General features: G+C 39.5%; 1 protein-coding gene across 1 annotated transcript; it reads right to left on the bottom strand.

The window, feature by feature from the left end:
* Nucleotides 1-4,039: 4,039 nt before the first annotated feature.
* LOC149174618 (uncharacterized) lies at nt 4,040-6,349 on the bottom strand. Its single transcript, XM_089420903.1, has 2 exons — nt 4,472-6,349; nt 4,040-4,219 (listed from the first exon to the last, which is right to left on the bottom strand). Exons 1-2 carry the CDS (start codon nt 6,347-6,349, stop codon nt 4,040-4,042), a joined length of 2,058 nt encoding a protein of 685 aa, XP_089277029.1.
* Between the last annotated feature and the right edge of the window lie 9,115 nt (nt 6,350-15,464).

Below are 15,464 nucleotides of genomic sequence, written 5' to 3'. Positions count from 1 at the left end.
AACAAATTCATTGAGCACGTTCAACGCATCATGCAGCAAGTCCATGATATATTGTACATAGCCAATGCTAAGTACAAGCAATGCCATGATTATCATCAGGTGCCTTAGAAATTCCAGGTGGGAGACAAAGTTTGGCTACATTTGCAGAAGGAGCGCCTCACTGGACCCAACCGCGAGCTTCACCCACTCCGATATGGGTCATACACCATCACCAAGGTTGTAGGGGATAATTCCTTCGAGCTCAACATTTCACCTTTCCTTGGTTTTCACCTAGTGTCAAATGTAGACTACCTTCGACCATACTTTCCACCATTGCTGGACACATCTGACATTGCAAAACAATTCACACCAACAGAGCTAAACCCAGACTGCACGTAATAGGCCACAAATGTTCAGATCATGGAGATGTAGATTAAGAACATTCACCAACAGAGGATCCATCTATATCGATTTGTGAAATCAGGCCAACTCCTTCACCAGGTCAAGTGGTTCACTAGGGACTAGGTTCAACAAAAATTTCGTCACCTCATGGACACTTTGCACGCAATGGGGACCATTTCTTCCTAAGAATGGAGGACTGACCCAGGTGGGTATTGGTGGACACCTGCCTAGTCCACCTCGACCTCTAGTCGGTTTCCTCTGTTTCCTTGTTTATTGCAGCATTTACTATTTTTATAAAATTTTTAGGTCTTGAACTTCTGAAGTAGTTTTCACCCCCTACAAGTCATTTTTTTGAGGTCTGCAACACGCCCAAAGCAATAGGCTAGGGCCTGCCTAAAATCCTGTAGTACTTAGAGAGATATTTCCCAAAAGGTATCGTATGCACCAATCAGAGATAATATGAACAAGTTACGACCCCGAGAAGTTTGTTGCCCAACTAACACCAATGGGGCCCATAAATTCTTGGTGTCATCTCGCGGGGTTACGGTTTTGGTTGTTTAGGGTTTTCCCTTGTTGTTCAATAATAAATAGGCCCTTGAGCCTCATTGTAACACAGTTAAGAGGCAGGTAGATGCCACATCTCTTTTCAGAGATAAGCTACCATTGCCCAAGTTAATTTTATTTCCATGATGTTTGTAAGCATATTTCAGTATTTGATATTAATGAAATGAAGTGTTATTTCTATTGCATCTTTTTATTTATAGTTATATCTATAATTTGTCGCATTACTATTTAAGTTTAGATCATGAATATCAATGATTCTTGTTTTAGATAATGAATTAGCTTCCATAGATAAATAGAATAACTTCAAATCTTATAATTTAGTAAATTTCATGAACAATATTCAATCTACATATTACTTTATACATTCAATTTTCCTACAATTTATTTTTTTTAAACGTACCTACCTGTATTTTCTCTGAGTGTAATTACATGTTTAATGATGAATAATCAATAGAAGTAATTAATCTTATACATCAATGTAGGTTTAAAAAATGCATGTTTAAAACTAAAGGACCAAGATATGGCTAACAATATTCTTTCTTATTGGAGTTTATGTGATCGTTAGTGTAGTTACATGTTTAATGTCTTCTTTATTGATTAGAGATTATTTGATTAATCCAAATAAATACAAATAAGATAGATATAAAGACAAATAAGTTAGATATAATGATTGATATAGATTTTGACATCTTTAATGTCATACTCAGCCGCTAGTGGTTATTTGTACTAATACAAGTGTGTTAGGTATAGTGATGGACATAAATTTTAAGTTATAATGTTAGTGCTTTTTTGTTTTGTCGTTATTTAATTAACATGTTGATAGGAAGATGTTATAGTTAATTAATAGAAATATAAGTTTACATATTGATTGGAGTACGGAGTACGTTATATCTAAATAACAAAATCCAATGTTACAATGCAAAGCATTATTTTCTACCTAACTTGATTGAAAATGCAATATTTTTAAACTTTAAGTAAAGGTTAGAAAACAGACCCATGTAGCCATAAACTTTATTTTAGACTTAGACTAGTCATAATGTACCTTTTTTTATGTCTCAAATAAAGGCCCAAATTCCATTCATAGGAAAAACAATTTGGAAGTTACTTTTATCTTATTTTACCTTATCTTCTGACTTAATTTTCGACTACCATTTTCATTATAGTTTAAAGTATGGTTGACAATCTAGTTGAACTATTTTAACTTGAAAAAACTATTGCAATATTGGTTGAGATTACCATTCACTTTTTGTTCGAAAATGAAACGAAACAGTTATTACAAATATGATAAAAAAGTGATTTGTTTGTTGAAATTTATTGCACAAATGTTATTAATGATGTAGAAAGCTAAGCCAAAAATTTCATAAGTATATATAGCTCAAACTTTTTATTTAGTATTAGCAAAATGAAAATCTCACATTCTTTAGCTCGAGTAAGATTTGACATTTAATTATAGGCATATTTTAATCTTAAGTTTAGTTGCTAGCCTTAAAGTCTATTTTATTTGGTAAGGTTTTAATTATAGGTATTCTTTAATCATTAGTTTGGGCCATTGTATTGAGATCGATTCCGAATTTGGAGTTGATGTCTTCACCTTGATCTCATCTCTTGGTGTAATATTAGGTTATGGTACTAGGGCCTTAATCAGTCTTAATTGTGTAGCTAATGAATGAACGGTTCATTGAAATATTAAACATACATCATGAAGCATCAAATATAGTATACAATTGTTGAGCATACGTATACTCAATGTAAAAAATATAGAAGTCTGAAGTAAGAAGTCTCACTTACATATTAATGTCACAAATAAATGAATTAGAAGCACATGAAAATATAAATGGGTTTATCCCTTATTGATGGTCTAGAAAATTCTTACAATAAAAATAAGTAAGGGAGGATCATTTGATGGAAGGTCCTAATTAGACCCACTCTCATTTGGTGTAGTGATCTCCACAAGTATGTGGGGCCAATTGCCCCCAAATAAATTTTGGATATGATATAATATCAAGTTGATTGAAAAAAAACACACACACACATAAAATTCGAAATATTATATTATCTAATTAATATATATTCTAGGTAGCTATGCATGAATTTTTTCAGATTATACATAAGAATAAATATTAATAATTGAATATAAAGAATTAATTCACATTATTCAATAAAGGTTTACATATAAATACATATACTTATATTTTTTCAATAAATAATTATTGAAAAAATAATATTAATATTCTTGTAAGAATAATTATTTATCAAAGAAATCACTGATTCACAAAAGAATTTCATGAAAATAAAGAACCTGTTAAAAAATTCAAATTGTGAAAATTTGGTTGAATGACCTACCACATACAAGAGATCTTTAATACAAATATCTAGACTTTTCTTTCTTATTAAAATTAATAACAAATTATATAAATCGAGTACACAGTTTTCCTAGCTCTTTTCTCTTGAAAAGAGCTCCCTTTTAAACTAATTTACTCTGTACTTACATTTAATATCCTTTGGCTTTTTGTTAAAATAGTCTCAATTTTCCGATTCCTAAAAGCATTGGAAAATTATATGATTATTTCTGGTAAGAAATTACTTTTATATAACTTTTTAATTTTCCAATTTGAGGTATTCATGTTTTGTAATACAATTAATTTTTTTGTACAAGTGATTATGTTTGATATATGATCTTGAACATGTATTATTTTTTATTTGTTTAGGCGTAAATTTTTTTTTGGGTCCACGTCTCTCTTTATTCTTTCAATCTGTTTCTTTTACCTATAATTATGAAATTTTTTTTTCCGAGGAAATAGAGTTCGTAATTTCTATTAAAAAGATAATAATAGATATTACATGTTGTAGATGCCGAGGCATATGCTGTAGAGTGGTATAAACCACGATACAAAATGGTGCTGTAACAGTGTCTGAGATAACAAAGGTGAATACAGGAGATGTATGCCACCAACAGTATGGATAGTATCCCAAGAAAAAACTACAAAATCACAAAATATACAGATGATGTACAAAACATCCACAAGTATGGAGACCGGATGACAATACTGATATATACAAAAATGGTGAGCCCGAAGATCAGCAAAAATAATAACTAAGTAGGGGGCTGATCCCCCATCCTCTGGCCGTCAATGTAAGGGCGGTGATAGTATCTGTGTGTCCCTTCTGGTGTGAACTCTTCGATCAACCAATCTCCTAGAGGGCGATCCGCCGCTTCTTTCGATAGCTGGTCAGCAATCTCATTTCTTTCCCTATAGATATGAGAAACAGTGATCTGGTCAAAATGTGTTTTTAGAAAAACAATTTCTTCCAAGATATGCTTCAAAGAATATGCATGACAAACAGATTTATTATTTGCCCAATCAATCACTATCTTTGAGTCCCTAAAGATTTGAATTTGTCTGCAATGTTTAGTGAGTGCAAAATAGAGAAGGTGTCTCAAGGAGATGAGCTCCGCGAAGTTGTTTGAGCCAGTCCCCAAACCCAGTCTCAGATGATAATAATGTGTATCAGATAAGTATAAGACAATCCCCCCTCCACAGCCTTGGGGCGGGGCAGCCCCATCAAAGTAGGCCCAAGGCAGGTCCTTGTTAATATGTTCAGGCTGTATAATTCTTGGGCAGGAGGATTTCTGTTCGAAAGGAAGTTCAGAATATGCAGCACAAATGGACACCGAGAGGAGCTGGCAGTTTGCTCTGCAGTTTTCAAAAATGATAGCATTCCGTTGTTGCCATATGTGACTCGAAACCACTGCAGGAAGGATTGAGGCCTTATCGGAGGCAGCCACAGCCCCCCAGTTTGTCCAAGCAGTAGGAATATTCTCACCATTCCATACCGTGCTGATATTGAGAGCCAGCGTAACCTGTAGCCAGATCATCTTAGTAGTCTCACAATGGAGGAAGAGGTGAGACGTCGATTCCTCGTCTTTGTGGCAGAGAACGCACCAAGAAGGACCCAATATTGCCCGCTTTTTTAGAGTATCGCCCGTAGGTAGCTTATCTGCAATAATGTTCCACATAAGTAGTCTGCATCTAGGCGGAGCTTGGAGTTTCCAGACAACTTTCCACCAGGATTGGAGATGAACAGGTTGTTTAGCATCCATAAGCCGAATGTAGCCCAGCTTAGGTGAGTAAGTCCCTGTTTTGGCGGGGGCCCAAATAAGTTGATCATCAACCTCCTGTAACTTGATATGCGATTCAGTTAGAGCACGAATATATCCATGCCACTGGCCTGTCCATTCCTCCGGTATGTGCCAATGCTCATCCCTGATCCATGCCTGTGAAAATATAGTTGATCGCTCCTGATCCCCAATCTGTGCCAAGTATTTGATGCCCCTGTTATTGAGATGCCGAATCAGACCTTCCGGCAGAATATGTGCGTTCCCCGATCCGGGCCAAGGGTCAAGACCAATCCGAACCTGTGCACCATTACCCACTCTCCAAAGAAGATTATCTCTGATCAGTGGCATAGCTTTAAGTGTGGCTCGCCAGATAGCAGAAATACCATGATAATTCCACGTAGGTCTGCGAAGCCAATCCGTGAAACTGGAGGGCCAAATGTATTTATGATGAACTACGTGTGCCCATAAACTATCCATCTTGGTGAGGGACCAACCCTGCTTTGCTGTAAGAGCTTGAGCAAATTCAGGAAGGGAATTGATACCCCATCCTCCCCACTGTTTTGGCAAGGCAATGAGTGACCATCTGGTCCAAGCAAAGATCCGTCCCTTTTTGTTGCCATTCCAAAGGAAGCGGGTGCATAACTGCTGAATCTTATTTAAGATGCCTTTTGGGATCCAAGTCAGTGACATCCAATATACAGGAGTGGCCTCAAGAACGGTCTTGATCAGTAGGAGTCGACCCGCTTTTGACAATAGACGGTGCTGCCATCTTGTAATCCTTCTTTCAATTTTATTTATAAGCCAGGTCCAGTGTGTTACTTTATAACCATCCGGCCTTAATCTGAATCCGAGATACTTGATGCCATCCATCAACTGGCTCTCCACGAAGGGAAAAAACTGACCTACCAGCTGAGATTCCTGCTGAGTGCAATGCATCAAGGATATGGAGGACTTTTGCTGATTTATTTCCATGCCCGTGGCTTTACAAAAAAGGAGCAGGACATCATTTAGGGCAGTAATGTCACGTATACTCCCATTAAGGAAAATTAAGATATCATCCACGAACAATAAATGGGTCAAGGCGAACTGATCCGTAATTTTGAGACCACTGATGTCTCCAGACCTTCTAGCTTCCGCAATATACCTGCTCAAGCCTTCCATAACAATAAGGAAAAGAAGAGGGGATAGTGGGCATCCTTGCCTAATCCCCCAGGAGATATTGAATCGATCTGTAGCAGCTCCATTGATTAGAATGGCAAAGGAGACCGATGTAACACATCCCATTATCCAGTTAATGATAATATGGGGGAACCCCAAGTGTGTGAGGATCATCTTCAGGTATAGCCAATTAACTTTGTCGAAGGCCTTAGCAAGGTCGATTTTTAAGGAGATGCCTTTCAAATTCTTCAGCTTGATGGAGTGTAAGGCTTCTTGAGCAGTGCCTATAGCCTCTTGTATGTGGCGGTTCCGGAGAAAGGCGAATTGTTCAGCAGAGATATGCGAGGATAGAACAGGCTTAATGCGGTTAGCAATGATCTTTGCAATAATTTTATAAAGGCAGTTACGGAGGGAAATAGGACGAAAGTCATTGAAGGATGAGGGTCATCGGATTTAGGAATCAAGGCTATGAAGGTCTGGTTCATCGGTGGGTGGATGTGGCCCGTGATCCTGCTTTCTTCCACCACCGCCAATAGGTCGTCCTTGATCAGTTCATAAAAAGCTAGATAGAACTCCACAGGCCATCCATCTGGTCCTGGACTCTTATCCTTCTTAAACCATTTAAGTGTACTTTCTAGCTCTTGATCATTGACCGGTTTACAGAGATCATCATTGTCCTCTGGCCCAACAAATCTCGGAAACTTGCCTGCAAGTCTGATGATCTCTGGTAGGTTTACAACCCTTGGGGCCGTATAAAGACCCTTGAAATGTGTAATTCCCAATCTAGTCAGCTGTTGATGTGTGGTCGCCCATCCATCTGGTTCCATTGGAAGCTGCCATATGGTGTTGGAAGCTTTTCTGCCATTAGCTATGCTGTGAAAATATTTTGTATTGCTGTCCCCTGCTTTGAGCCAAATGGCCCGGCTCTTGAGATGCCAAAGATCCTCCCTCTCCTTCAAGATCTTCATTTTTTGTTCAATCAGTTAGCAAAGTTCAGTTTTAGCAGCCTCAGAATGGTAACCCACTCCCCTTTCATCGGTCAATCTAATAATTTTGTCTTCCATGTCCTTCAGAACCTGTTCATCTCTGCTTCGTTTCAGTTTAGCCCAGGAAACCGAAAAACTTTGGAGCTTCTTAAGCCTGTCACAGAAATCCATAGCTTTCCTCCTATCTCTCAGCGGGGGTTGTGTTGCCCAGAAGTCCGAGACCATCTTGATATAATCAGGGTCTTGAAGGTGGCCTGCAAAAAATTTAAAGGGGGAGCGCGATTTTTGTATGTTGCCACTTATCTGAAGAAGGATGGGATGATGATCAGATAGGCCCCCATTGCTGACCCATTGTCTGTATATGGGAAACATCTGAATCAAGGCCTCATGCATCATAAATCTGTCCAGTCTCCTTCCAATAGCAGCCTCTCCAGTACGCTGATTGTGCCAGGTAGGGAGTTTCTTGTTCATGGGGATGTCCACAAGGTGATGAGCATCTAGTAGCATGGACATTTGTTCCGCAATGGGGTCGCCCTGTGACAGGTGGCCCCATGATTCCCTAGGTCCCAAAGAGAAGTTAAAATCCCCTCCAATAATAGTATTCTGAGTAATATGATCCTCTGATAGGAATTTTTTCCAGAAGGAGAGCCTGTTCTGGTTGGGCCCATAAATATTGATGATTCTAATATGGGTGCCCAGATCTCCCATAATGATGTCCATACCAAGGAAGCAGCTTCCTCCCCAGGCCGAAAGAGGTCTATGTATCCTTGGATTAATGCCAATGAGTAGACCACCAGATCTTCCACTGGTGTCCAGCCCATGTAAGACCCAACCAGGGAGCATGGTAAGAAGACAATTGATAGCCAAATCAGAAGTGCAAAGGGTTTCCTGTAAGAGGATAATATCACATCGGGATTCAAGAATAAGCTGCTTAAGAGCCAAACGTTTTTTAGGGTTGGCTAATCCCCTGCAATTGAAGGAGAGGCAAATCATGGGGACACACAGGTCAGGGGCTCATTCGCTCTAAGTGCCCTTTCAATAGTAGTCTGACAACCCAGTGCAACATCAGCAACAACTGATAATTTAGCCGAAGAGATGCTGGAGGGTCTTCCGCGCTTTTACTTGCGGTGCCGCCCGGGGGAGGACCCTAGGCCTAGGGCCATTGGCCGCGACCGGGACCTCAGGAGATAATGGTGAGCACCAGCTTCCGACGGGGAAGGAGGGGAGTCAGGGCCTGCTGGCTCCGGGTTTTGGGAAGGAGGAGTGGTCGAGAATGTGGGAGGGGGCGGGGCAATGGGACATGAGATGGAGGGGAGGGAGACATTCTCAACAAGGGAGGTTCTGAAATCAGAGAGTTTCATGGAAAGCAAATCATCTGAAAATAAAGGATGACATACAGGAAAGGAAATATTACCCGAATGTGTAGATGCAGCTTCCTTCTGCTTTGGAGCGGCTTCAGCAGTCTTTGATTGGGTACGCGGCGGCTCTGATGAAGGTACTGCCATCTTACGTGAGTTCCTTTTCTTTCCACTGTCGCCAACCTTATTGATAGGAATCTCCGGTTGAGTCGGGCCACCTTCAGTAGTATTAGCTTCTGCATTTTGATTTGCAGGAGGCTGCTTGCTAGGGCCTTTAGAATTCTCCTTAGCCACCCCTGTAACCAATGGGCAGTCCTTGTAGAGATGACCAATTTTATGGCATCTGCGGCATCGAAAGGGCACGCCTTCATAATCCAGAATCTACTTTCAGGTGACATGATTGTGATACAGGTCAATTTTCTCCTCCAGCCCCGGTTTGGTATCCATGTGCACCAAGATACGAGCCATAGATCTATTTCCCGTCTTCTCATAAGAACGATCATGTTCCAAGTACGTGCCAAGAGCGTCCCCAATTCGTTTGAAAGCATATGGACTCCAGAATTGCCATGGCAGGCCAGGCAAACACACCCAGATGGGGCCAGCCCCCAGTTGTTCACGTTCAGGGTCAAATAAGGGATCCCAGCGCTTGAGCATAACAGGCATAAGCTCTATATGCCAAAATTGGGAAAGAATCCACTGGGCATACTCAGGACAGCAGAAATGCAAGGCGAACCATCCTCTGGTGAGAACCATAACCTCCGGAACTTCCTTTAGTAGGGGTCCCCAAATCTCTTCTACCCACATCTTGAGTCTCTCCGCCGTATAAGTGCGTCCGCGAACCCTACCAACCAGAACCTTGCGAGAAGCATCCATAATATCAGGCAGCGGAGCTTCAGGCCCAAAGTGAACCCTGAAACCGGAGTCAATAGCTCGTAGACACCTTCCTTTCGTAACCTTCTCCGAGCGCTTGCCAGAAAGGGACTCCCTGAGTAATTTGCGACACGGGTCCGTGGAGCTATGTTGAGCTGAGCCCACCGAACGCGCTGGAATCGGCGTCGTGAAACAGCCAGATCGAATAGGAGAGCGAGGATCCGAGGAGCCGGTGCCCTGCAGAAAAGGGCCGGAGGAGGGGGGGGGCATTCGTTGGCCCAGCGGCATAAATGAGACCGAGGGGGAATGGGAGCTAGATGGGGGGGGTGGCGGCGGGGGCGGGAGGAGGGGGGGCTGGTAATGCTGTTGAAGAGGAGCGTCCAGTGATGGCGACGCTTGAAGGCAAGTACCCAGAATCTGTAGAGTCGCCGGGGATAGGGGCGGGGTGTCAAGTGGTGCGGCGTCCGGGATGGGATATACCGACGATTTTTCTTTTCCTTTAACCGACTGGTGCGGAGGCCGTGAAGAAGAGCCGGTCAAAAACCCAAGCGCAACGCTCCTCGGAATCAACGGCTGACTGTTGGTATGTGCCCATATTTCTTGGTTCGGCATGGGGTCCTCCCCATAATCAACTATGTCCTCTTCAACCATTCTTTACTGTCGGTGAAAGCGCCTGTAGAAGGTTCGAAACCGGGGCCGTCGGGAGCGGAACAGAGGTCAGCGCTAGAAAGAGCCAAACGGGGGGGGACCTCAGGGGAGGGAAAACCAAAACAATGCTCGTGACCAAGTGCCAAACCGCGGGAGAGGTGAAGACGGTCGGTTGACAGGTGGTCAGCCCTGACCATATGCAGGGGGCCTAGGTGTGAGTTCCCGATGCGCCCAGGTGCCTGTCGCCATGATAGCTGATAGAACCTGTAACAAATCCAGAGTTAACCTAGCTAGGGTTCCACCATCGCCGCGAGCTCTTCCATGACCTTCAAATTCGGGTGGAAGCATCTTTTATTTTGGCAAAGAGCTACTTTTCTACACCTATAATTATGAAAAAATTAAACCAATAAAAAAATCAATATCCTTATTCTAAAAGAATTTCAAAACATTAATTCAAGGAAATTATATTTACATAATTTTTTTGTTTAAAATAACCAATAATTGTTGGGTGTGGAGTTTGATTATCTTCCTCATTCAGAGGTCTTGTTTTTGTCACGCTTGGATCCCAGTCCTTGATGGAAGGGTGTGTGGGGGAGGAGGGTGGGGGGGCGGGCGCTTGCCCCCCCACTATTCCCGCTGCCCCCAATGACTACAAAAGAAATTTTTTGAGAAAAAAATTGTTGTAAAATATTGTAATTTCATAGCCAATCTAGGTCATTCATTAGGTGGAAGATCTTACTATAGAAGTTATGTTAATTTAGGGGTTTTCCCCTATAAGGAAACCCTCAATTTATATGAGGGAATCGTATTGCGACCGTTTATGATTTCGTGAGAGAAAAACAAAGGAGATTGAGTGAGAGGGAAGAGAAAGTTACAATGGATGTGATGTAGATTATATCCCTTTAGTTTGTTGGATAATATAAAAGGAAGGATTGGTTGTTTTTCTATAGATGTAGCCCATATTAGGTGAACCACGTATATACGCATCTCTCTTGTTTTATGATTTTATGTGTTTCTGTTTCCGCAATATTTTATGTCTTCCATTGCTTTGTTATTTAGCTTCTAACAATTGGTATCAAATCCAAAGTTATATTTGGCTAATAAAATCGTAGGAAAGAAGGGTTAGTGGTTAAATGAGTGGGAGTAATGGTGGAAGATGGTAGGTTTAGGGTTGATAAATTCGATGATTAGAATTACCAACTACAGAAGATGCAAATAAAGGATTATTTGTATTATAAAGATCTTTACCTACCATTGAGTGGAAATGCAAAGAAGCCAACGAGTATGATAGAATAAGAATGGCATATTCTCAATAGAAAGGCACTAGGAACAATAAGACTATGCGTAGAAATGTTGGTGGCCTTCAACATTTGAAAGGAAATGACAACAAAAGGTCTAATGAACGAACTGGCCAAATTATATAAAAAACCCTCAGCCTTAAACATGGTATTTCTTATGAAGCATTTGTTTAATATGAAGATGTTAGACGGAGCATTTGTTTTTGATCATTTAAATAAAATTAACACAGTTACCATTTAGTTAAGTTCTATAGGGGTAAATTTTGACAATGTAGTTAGGGCTCTATTGTTTTATGTTCATTGCGAGAAAGTTGGAGTGGCTTAGTCATGGCTATCAATAATTTTTACTTTGGTTCTAGTACTTTAAAGTTTGATTATGTTCTTGGTGTTATCCTTAGTGAGGGAATGTGATGGAAAATCTCAAGTGAGACATCAGTTAATGATTTGACTGCAGAGACTAGGGGAAGAAAATTAGAGAGAGGAAATAACCCAGGACATCATAGTAGGTCAAGGAATGACAAATCTAAATCAAGATCAGGATATTGTGCTAGAAATGTGGGAAGAAAGGACACATGAAGAAAGACTATAAATCTAGGAAGGTAAAAGAAGGATATGGAAAACAAGAGAATAATTATGAATCGAATGTAACAGGTGATGTGTTGCAAAATTCCTTGATTATTTCATTGGAAAATATTATTAATGCATGGGTGGCAGATTCAAGGACTTCATTCCATGCCACACCCCATAGGAAAAATTTTCATGACTACGTTTAAGGATATTTTGGATAGGTTCATCTAAGTGATGATAAAAACTGTAAAATCATTGGAATGGGTAAGCTACTAATAAAAAATGGAATGGAAATCGATGTCTATTAAAGGAGGTAAGGCATGTTCTAGATCTAAATAAAAAACTAATTTCAACAGGGTAATTGGGAAGTGAAGCTTGTGTAACTACATTTATAGATAAAACCTAGAAGGTCACTAAAGAAGCCTTGGTAATAGAAAAAGAAGACAAATTTGGTGCATTGTACTTATGCAATGATATTTCTAATTATGCTAATTCTTTAACTTCCACAAGAGAAGATATGACATTGTGGCATCATAGGCTTGGGCACATGAGTGAGAAGGGGTTGCAAATTCTTCACTCAAGAAATTTGTTGCCAGGTTTGAAGCATGTTGATTTTGATTTATGTGATAATTATGTTTATGGAAACATAAGAGTGTCAGATTTATTAGAGTTGGGAAAGGAAAGAAGAGGAAAAAATAGATCTTTTGCATACAAATGTATGGGGACTAGCTCAAGTATAATCTCTTGGTGGCTCTCATTATTATGTTACTTTTATCAAGGATGTAACTAGAAAAAGTTTGAAATATTTTATTCAAAAGAAATATGATGTCTTTGATACTTGTAAGAAATGGAAATCTTTGGTTGAGAATGCAATAGGGAAGAAGTTGGAGTGTCTCAGATCAGATAATGGAGGTGAATATTGTAGTAAGGATTTTGATAATTATTGTTCATACCATGGAATTCGTAGAGAGAAGACAGTTCTAGGAACACCACAAGAAAATGGTGTGTCAGAAATGATGAACATGAAAATCATGGAGAGTGCATGGTGTATGATATTTCCTACATGGTTTACCTTACAATTTTGGGAAGATGTTTGGTCAAGATTCTCTCAACTACCAGAATTAACCAAGATCTTTTATTTATGTGATGTTAGAATAATTCTATGTGAAAGAGTATGAAAAACCACATATGCATACGTTAAAGAAGAGAAAACATAAAGGCAACCACCAAATCAAAGAATACACATAAGTTTATAACAAAGTTAACCCAATGTGGGTTACGTCTTTGAGCCAGATGTCAAGAGTGGGGAGGCCACTTCATTAAATATTGCAAGATTATGATGAATACATGATGTGTTCTTTCATTGTCAATACAAGGAAGAAATCCCTTAACTAGAGTGGCATGTATCTCCATGAGATGCTCTTCTATGAGAACTCTCACTCATATAAGCTCTCTTTCAGCATGACAAAATATCTGAAGGCTTTAACCCCATACAGAAATTACCTGCATATGAATTCTAAAAACAAAAAATAAAAAATAGCAAGAGAATACAACATGAAATAGATATACACAAAGATTTTCCCGTGGATCTCAAAATCGGGACTACTAGATTGATTTTTCATTATATTCCTTTCAATGTTACAATACACACACACACACACACACACACACACACACACACACACACACACACATATATACATGTTGAAGCATTCATAAACCCTAATCCATTAACCCAAATTAGAACATAACCATGTTAGGTAAAATTGTCTCGAGGTTTGAGTCAAGGTTGACCTGGTTAAATAGTAGTGGTTTTGGGCACATGGTATAGTGTACCCATGGTATTATGATATGTGGTATTGCATGTGATGGAGACTATAAAAGGATGGGAATACTTCATTTTAATGTAGGCCTTGAGGTGAGTGGTGAAGGCTCACTTGGATGGATTGGCTAGGGTTTTGGCCAATGGTAATGAGAGCTCATTGGGTTTGGTTTTCCTGGATAAATATTATGTGTATAATATTTATGTATATTGTTGTTGGTTATTTTATTATTCCTCTCTGTAAATCTCGACAAATATCAGTAATAATTTATCTTTCTGTGATAAATTTCTTAACAACTGGTATCAGAGCTAAGTTGGCTTCAAAAGGACGTTTTTTGTTGCCAAGGGTTTGTATTAGCTTGGTAGATAGAGAGATAATTGAGTTTTTCTTGAAAATCTGGATCAAAAGCCATAGATTGTGAAGCAACGATGCACACTATTGGGTCATGAGAGATTCAGTGGATGAGGAGGATATGTGCACATGGATTGATTAATTGGTGAACCGTGTACCTGAAAAGAATGCCTAGATAACTGGTGGTTATAATGGATGGTGACCCATGTAATTTGGTAGACGGGTTCTTTTTATATGGACATTTATGTCATATGTACAAAGACAACAACAAGGGTAAACAATTTTTTTTTTATTATAACGGATGAAATTTTTAAATTTGCATGTAAATGGGCATACTACTGTAAGACCTAGTAAGGCATGTGTAGCCCTAGGTAATTATCAGCAAAGTCTGGGTTAGACCGTGGTTAGATCTAGGTAATAGGGGGATGTCGGGTTAACAAATCCAGGGTAAACAATTTGAAGGGGGTAAGGGGTAGAGTGAGCGGTATTGTTGATGAGCCCCAGAAATGGGTAATTACATGGGCTCATTCTGCCTCTTATTTCAACTTAATCCACCATTCTAATTAGTTTAATGCATGTTTTTGAATATATTTATGCTAATAGAGTGAATTGGGTTAGTCACTTTGCCATGTAGTCTAATGTGTGTTGTATGCAGATTTTTTGGCCAATTTTGGACAAAGTCAAGGAATTTATGAGCAAATGGCAGCCAAACTCGAGGGAAACAGGGAAGAGGACTTGTAGGAGGGGTGTATCCTACATTTATTACCCCTTTCCTCGAATCATCCATCAGCAACTCAGAGCACAAAGGACCACATTGATGAATCAAGGGGCAGCCGAGCAAGTAAAGTAGGACTGCTGTTTTCTCTAGTTCTAGGAAGCCGAGTTCCTTGATTTTAGGAGGACTGTTGGAGGAATCCACTTGTATAAATAAGGAGGCTTTGTGCCTCAATAGGTTAGCCATTTATTAGTTGATTTTTTCACTTTTGTGTAGCATTGTGCTCAACTTATTTTCGAGTTCCTTTTGAGAATAGTTTATGTAATGTAACTGCTATTTTTGATAATGAAGATGAAACAATGTTTGAGCCAGAACTGATCTATTTCAGAGGGATGAATCTCTTGGGTTAGGGTCCAACCCAAGCTACCCAACACCTCCTACTGTGTACTTATATGTTTTTTCTTCAGTTCATCAGTTAATTTCTATTGCATAGATTCACTTTACTTTGTTAGATTAGGTTTCTTTTGATGGTTAGTATAGTTGTTGTTGTTTCAGTTGATCAAGTAGGTTACTGCAGTGACAAGATAAGATTCAAAAAGGCCAACAACAAGCCCTGATCTCCTTT

Source organism: Pinus tabuliformis, chromosome 4_1 (assembly GCF_031772625.1).
Source record: "Pinus tabuliformis cultivar Carrire ecotype Pingquan chromosome 4_1, CPIR1, whole genome shotgun sequence".
Taxonomy (NCBI): Eukaryota; Viridiplantae; Streptophyta; class Pinopsida; order Pinales; family Pinaceae; genus Pinus; species Pinus tabuliformis.
The sequence above is the reverse complement of the archived record's forward strand: the minus strand, read 5'-3'. Positions and strand labels throughout refer to the sequence as shown.

Excerpts from the sequence above, each read along its gene's own strand:
- LOC149174618 (XM_089420903.1), bottom strand. The coding sequence starts at position 6,349 with ATGGGATGTGTTACATCGGTCTCCTTTGCCATTCTAATCAATGGAGCT. Across the intron at positions 4,220-4,471 it reads AAGGCTGTGGAGGGGGGATT|ATCACTGTTTCTCATATCTA; the intron begins GTCTTATACTTA and ends CATTTTGACCAG.